The following is a 7296-nucleotide window of genomic DNA, read 5'->3' as shown; positions in this document are numbered from 1 at the left end:
CATATTCTGTCTATCAGTGTGTGAACATTTGTATAAAAAAAGTCCATTTGTTTTTCTCATTGAATTTGTCTTCAGTTCCTCTTTCAATCCATTTAATTTCTTTTCGATCTGACCTTTTGTTCCTTTTTATTCCTGTCTGTCCAACCATCCATTTCACCAACCATCTTTCCTTCCAGCTGTCCTTTTACTTTTTACACTGTCTGGATTGCATATTTGCTTTAAACATTTTCCAGGAAGGGCTGGAAACTCTTGATAATTTCTATGCATGCTCATTTTTCTAGAATCTCTTATGTGACCAAGTGATTCCTGGTATTTTCTCCAGTATATCCCATTATTAGGTGTCCCAGTGTGGACAACATACAGCTTCTCTGACCCTGAACAGTCACGGTGACAAACCCTCTGTGTGTCATTGATTCATGCCCTTCAACTCTGGATTAAATTACTGCCGTGGCAGAAATTACTTTTAACTTACTTTTAACAGCATCTATTTGAAGCAGGCAGGCAGACATACCATTTGAGACCGACTTAGTCTGCAAGTCTTTTCACCTTTTTTGGTGTCCCGTTGGAATTCATCATTTATTACCATCAATAGATTGTCTAATTTGTATGTGAGAAACATCTTCATCCTTTTTTCTAATCTTGAATCCTTTCTACATGAAAAATCAATTGCAGCAAAGGCAACAAGTCCAGATAATAAGGCCAAATATACACCTCGGTGTGTCTTCCAACAAAACCTTTGAGAACAAGAGTTAAATCCAATCTGTGTAAGGACAAGATCAAAGGCAGCAGGGAGGAGGCGCAGGCCCTTTAAGAGATACGGAGTGGGGAGGGCTGTGCATCCATAAAAGATGAGTTTATTCAGTGGCCATGGTAAGACATGGTTAAAAGCGCCTCTGCACTCCAGCGTGCTCTCATACCCATCACAGACGGAGCATCCCCGTCCTGCCGAGCGCTTCACACATGCTGACAAAGCTGCGCCAGAAGCTGGGATATGGATGCTCTCAGAGGAAAGGGATAAGCCTGGACCAAGAGAGGAAACAGAGTAAGAAGGAACAACAGTAGAGGAGTGCATGGACAGAATATTAGGCGTTTTATGGAATAAAAAAAAGAAGATAAACTGACGGTGCGGTAAAGGACTGTAAACAGTTTTATCAAGGCGGAGAAAGGGCAATTCCTTCTTTCCAGGCATGTCCCCTCTCTCTCCGCCCATTCTGTAGTTGCAGGTATTTCTAATTTGACTTGAGTGCCTGTCTTTGATGTGCTGGGAAACTAATAAACATGTTCCTCTTATTTATCATGCCACTGTCTATGTTTGACAGACACATTTGCATGGGTTCAGAGAGTGATTTCAATGTGACTTTGTGGAGTTTAGTAATCTTTTCTGTAGTATTCTGCAGCAGGGCACTCTGCAGCGCATGGATCTCAAAATTAGGGCAGACACTTGAAGCAAGTTCTTTGTGTCTTCCCTTTTTGCTTTGGATGAAGGTAAAGCTGAGTTACTCCACTCCACATAGTCAAGTTTAAAGTGCTGCAGTCCATTTGAAATACAGAAGTGTCTTTGAAATGCATTTTAGAGCAGATATCAGCAGGGCTCAGCATCTTAGGACGGGGGAGTGACTGGTGGTGTGGGTTGTGTCTAGAGAGCTTGTTTACTGCCTGTGTGGATAGGAGGCTGTTGATGTTCTGGCTCCCTGAGCTGACATCTGGGCTAGTGTGAAAGAGAGCTATTGATGGATTTTCTGCTGTTGGTTGGACAGGAAGAGACTGAAATTGGTGCAGCTAGAGATGGATGAATATTACTGCTGTGCTTTAGAAATACACAGGAACACTTTTGAGGAGAATCAGAGAAATAAATCAAAATCTGGAAAGAAAACATCTTCATTAAATTGCTTTACTAGTAGCTCTAGCGAATCATTGTATTTCACATAGAAAGTTAAACAGATGCATAAATGATCTCCTGCTTTGAAGTTTTTTTCCCCTCAGATTTCTCTGCACAGATGCGGCACTAAATGAATGCTTCATTTTAAGCTTGTTTGTGAACCGCTCTCTAACCACAGAATGGGATTGTTTTACCACCTTGGTTCTGCTGTTTTTAAACTGCTGTGTTGTGGATTTTCTGCTGTGTTTGGGATGATCTTCCTCTTGGTGACACAATCTGGGTCAAGCTTTAGCCGGTTGATTGATTAACATTTGACCTGGTAATTCAAAGTGACAACCAAAATCTTGTGTTTGAGGACAATAAAGGGGACAAAAAAAGGTATTTAACAAATACACTATATTGCCAAAAGTATTTGCTCACCTGCCTTGACTCACATATGAGCTTAAGTGACATCCCGTTCCTAATCCATAGGGTTCAATATGACGTCGGTCCACCCTTTGCAGCTAGAACAGCTTCAACTCTTCTGGGAAGGCTGTCCACAAGGTTTAGGAGTGTGTTTATGGGAATTTTTGACCATTCTTCCAGAAGCGCATTTGTGAGGTCGCACACTGATGTTGGACGAGAAGGCCTGGCTCTCAGTCTCCGCTCTAATTCATCCCAAAGGTGTTCTATCGGGTTGAGGTCAGGACTCTGTGCAGGCCAGTCAAGTTCATCCACACCAGACTCTGTCATCCATGTCTTTATGGACCTTGCTTTGTGCACTGGTGCACAGTCATGTTGGAAGAGGAAGGGGCCAGCTCCAAACTGTTCCCACAAAGTTGGGAGCATGGAATTGTCCAAAATGTCTTGGTATGCTGAAGCATTCAGAGTTCCTTTCACTGGAACTAAGGGGCCAAGCCCAGCTCCTGAAAAACAACCCCACACCATAATCCCCCCTCCACCAAACTTTACACTTGGCACAATGCAGTCAGACAAGTACCGTTCTCCTGGCAACCGCCAAACCCAGACCCGTCCATCAGATTGCCAGATGGAGAAGCGCGATTCGTCACTCCAGAGAACGCGTCTCCACTGCTCTAGAGTCCAGTGGCGGCGTGCTTTACACCACCGCATCCGACGCTTTGCATTGCACTTGGTGATGTATGGCTTGGATGCAGCTGCTCGACCATGGAAACCCATTCCATGAAGCTCTCTGCGCACTGTTCTTGAGCTAATCTGAAGGCCACATGAAGTTTGGAGGTCTGTAGTGATTGACTCTGCAGAAAGTTGGCGACCTCTTCGCACTATGCGCTTCAGCATCCGCTGACCCCGCTCCGTCAGTTTACGTGGCCTACCACTTCGTGGCTGAGTTGCTGTCGTTCCCAAACACTTCCATTTTCTTATAATACAGCTGACAGTTGACTGTGGAATATTTAGGAGCGAGGAAATTTCACGACTGGATTTGTTGCACAGGTGGCATCCTATCACAGTTCCACGCTGGAATTCACTGAGCTCCTGAGAGCGACCCATTCTTTCACAAATGTTTGTAAAAACAGTCTGCATGCCTAGGTGCTTGAATTTATACACCTGTGGCCATGGAAGTGATTGGAACACCTGATTCCAATAATTTGGATGGGTGAGCAAATACTTTTGGCAATATAGTGTACTTGCAGTTTGTTTTTTTTCCCAGCTAAATATAACATGTCTGTGACTGCATGTTACTGCAGTCAAAGCTCCAGAAACTAAAATAATGTTATTGAAAATTAGGCTACTTCAGAACACCAGTTCCATTAAGATATCCCCTGATAAAGTACTTTAATGGAACTGAGAGTAGAGAAAATGTTGATACTAGAATCCCAACAACAAGTTCTTTTTTATGGAGTCACTGAACATCATCATTTATATCTCTATGAGTCCATCTTTCTTGTACAGTTACATTTATATTAGCAATGCTGAAAAATAATACAATTCTAGAGTTTATAGAGGAGCTAATGGTGGACTAAGGGACTATAGGGCATTCAAGTCTTCCAACATATAATGATGCTTGAATTTAATTTAGATACAGCTTTGCAAACTTCAATCTTTCTGCCATACTGGCTCTAAAAAGATGATGCAGTTATTTAGCTCCTATAAATAAGCCATCGATGGCAACCATGTTTAATTTTCTACACCACAAACCCAAAATTTGGTAGATTTTTAAATTGCATTGTTTAAAAGAGGTTATTTAATTTTCAGACTTGTTATAAGCCAGCATGATAGAAGCAGAGAGATGCTGAACTATATAAAACACAATCTTAGTTTTCTTAAAAAATAGAAAACATTATGATTATGTACTGGAAAGAGGTGGTTCCTGCTTTGCACCAGGTTTTACTTTCTCTTTGAATTAAGAAACAGTTCCAAATGTTGGACAACGATTAGCTGATATATTGGATGCATAAATGAAGTCAATGTATTGACGCTCACTTCGGGTTAACTGGGCCTCTAGAATCTTGGATTGAACTTTGGGAACATTTTGTTTTTCTTTACCGTAGATTTGATATGCTGGGATATTCACTTCTATTTTGTTTTTCACCAAGATTTTTTTTTTTCAAGTACCACCACTCACATTCCTGATGTATAGAAAAGGAGAAAAAAGTCCTCTTATAACGAAGCAACATAATCTCAAACAGAAATAGTTGAAAAACCTTAATCCTTAATTTTCCATACATCTTGTGTTCTGTTCTTTATTTTAAATATTCTTGGTCTGTTCAGTCCCAGTCTCTTCCGTCTTCACTGCCATCTTTGTTATTTAGCTCATTCTACCACCTTGGCCTGTTAATTACCCTGATCTCTCTCTCTCCCCTCCTGTCTATAAGCTTGTTGGCTGTTATTGTCCTTTGCTGGTTTCTTCTGTTGACTCTATGCCTCTGATTTCATTGTTGTCCTTCCAGTGTCTTCTTTTCAGGCATATATAGAGCTTTTTTTGTAATTTATTCTTTTTGACCAGATTTTTGTTCTGCGAATTAGGTTCTCCATGTCTAAAATCCTCTATTTTTCAGGAAGTATTGGGGTTTTCCATGTGGCACTATTGATTAAGATTGACCATAGGATTTCAATAATTTCTGCTCATTGATGTTCTAAAATAGCATCTGGATCTTTTAAAATGTTTTTGTTCTTTTAGGATGCTTCACTGAAATATTATGCCTTTACATAGAAATGCCAAAAATGTGGAGGTTTCTTGCATATTCAGCATAATAGAAACATTAGCATTTCCGGATGGAAGCAGAAGATGCCTTCCCCGTAGGGCAAGGTATTATCAGCCTTGTGGTTTAATCCTCCAGAAACAGACTTGTATCTTTGTGAATTAAATTTAATTATAATGCATGAGCAGTGTGAGCCGGTGCTGCTGCTGATTTTAGGGCTGGCTGACTAAAATGGAGGCCAAACACTATCTTTAATCAGCATCGATTTACATGATACCCTCCTCCCCTTCCTTGCTCGCTGCACAAATCTGTCAGGAAACGAATAGAGTCTTATCTCCCAGAAACGTTGAGCGATATGTCTTTTAAAAAATGCATCTGTTGTAAAATCCAGCATTGTCAACATCAGAGCTGTCACATTCTGCATTCTGTTTAGCTTAGAAACCGCTTAGAGGATTGAGTATGAAGCTGGCAGTTTAAACAGCCACTTTTCTTAATCATTCAAACTTATCACCAAGTGACTGCATGGCTCTCGATGGCAGTGTTCTTACCTTCCATGGAGAGTGAGTGTGGGCCGGGTTAGCAGGAGATGGTGGTTAACAAAGCTTTCACAAACCTCCAGTAACTGAAGAGCTGAAAAAAAGGAAAGACTTGTCAGACAATATGTCAAGAGACTAGAGAAGCCGTCGTTCTCCCCATCAATCTGATCAAACATCTTGAAGGATATAAACTGAAAGATGGAGGAAGCCTGAATGGAAACGACGCAGTGTCCTACTATAGGAACGATTGTTGCCACAACATGACAAGAGACGCTGCTTACAGGAACATTTCGCTTATTTTATTGAATCTCTGGATCTTGCATCGTTCCCTTTTAACTCGGGCATACTTTTTTCCTTTTAAGCCTTAGTTTTAGGCAAAGATGGCGGTCTTTTGAATCCAGAAGAATTCATCAATTGACTAAAATGTGCTAACGAAAACCTGAAGTGAAAAGTGGCTTCTTTACATAAAATGTAATTTCTTTTAAATATTCCAAAATCTCTCCTAGGTATTTTTAGTTTTTTTTTCATCCTTTCTTATGTAAATATAGCAGGGATGAGAATGAAACCTTGATTTTTAATGATAATTCAGTTCCAGTTTTAGCTCGTCCTGTTTTCAGATACTATGGAACATTGATGGCCAGAGATCTGCTAATTTGAGCCTTTTTGCTGGATTCAAAGATTAATTGATTCAATTCAATTCAGGTTATTTATGTAGCGCCAATTCATAACAGGTCCTCTCAAGGCACTTTACAAAGAGAGCTCAACCAGATCATACAGTCAAATTGATTCAAAGTTTTCTATCTAAGGAAAACCAGCTGATTGCATCGTCTCATTGACTCGAAGGCAATCCCTCACACCAAGCATGCTTGTAGCGACACTGGAGAGGAAAAACTCCCTTTTAACAGAAAGAAACCTCCAGCAGAACCAGGCTCAGTGTGAGCAGTCATCCACCGAGGGCATTTACAAACTCCTATATGTTAGTAACAATGTCTTACTATAAATAATTAAAAAGTTTTCATCACATTCTTAGAAGCATTAATGCAATTCAGACGTGAAGAATCCCAGCAGCAGTCACAAAATTCAGATGCTAGGTCCTAGTCTTTTTATACTATGCTGTTATCTGGTTTCTGTAATTTAAATTAATCATCCTTAATGTTGTTAATTGTACGGTTTGAGCAAATAAATTTGACCTAAAAGATAAATTTTTAATTAGAATATTGAAAATAGTCAGTCTAAAAGCAATTGAAGTGCTAGGTTAGAACCTCATCTGTAGATTTGTGCAAAGTTAGGAAAATATTGGTCAATTGGCACAAATGTCACAATCTTAATGATAAACAATAATGTTTATATAGTAGGTTTCCTGATACTACCTCTTCACGTTTTTTAAAACACAAGTGCTACATTCTGCAGAGGTACTGCATGCTGTACAATTTAGCAGAGTTAGGTTGGCTCTTTCAACCTTTAAATACAAAGAAACCCCCGCCCTCAAAACACGTATCCTGAAGCATGAAAGTACTCAAAGATAACCGGAACTGCACATCTGTAAGGCATGAAAATGAGGGGCCATGCATGAGCAGCTGAATACACTGATCCAATAAGAAAACAAGGCATCAAATGCACTCTGGGGTCAGACATATCCTCTGTTTGTTTTCCCTTGTTTATATTTAAGATACAGGATTGACCACTCTACCTGCATGTTAAGGAGCTACAATTAATTTAACTT

General features: G+C 40.0%; 1 protein-coding gene across 4 annotated transcripts in view; it reads left to right on the top strand.

Moving 5' to 3' along the window:
* Positions 1–880: 880 nt before the first annotated feature.
* The window catches only part of LOC119775962 (SRC kinase signaling inhibitor 1-like), a 141795-nt gene continuing 135379 nt past the window's right edge, over positions 881–7296 (top strand). Inside the window, exon 1 of one of the 4 annotated variants that reach the window (XM_038274136.1) lies at positions 881–1042. In XM_038274136.1, coding sequence (XP_038130064.1) covers positions 961–1042 — 82 coding nt within the window. In that variant the 5' untranslated portion in view covers positions 881–960. The remainder of the gene's footprint in view (positions 1043–7296) is intronic. The other 3 variants (XM_038274134.1, XM_038274137.1, XM_038274135.1) reach the window with 3 other exon arrangements.

This window comes from Cyprinodon tularosa, unplaced genomic scaffold (genome assembly GCF_016077235.1).
Source record: "Cyprinodon tularosa strain WSP-4 unplaced genomic scaffold, ASM1607723v1 ctg90, whole genome shotgun sequence".
In the NCBI taxonomy this organism is placed as follows: domain Eukaryota; kingdom Metazoa; phylum Chordata; class Actinopteri; order Cyprinodontiformes; family Cyprinodontidae; genus Cyprinodon; species Cyprinodon tularosa.
Note: the sequence above shows the minus strand (reverse complement) of the source record. Positions and strands in the feature narration are given on the sequence as shown.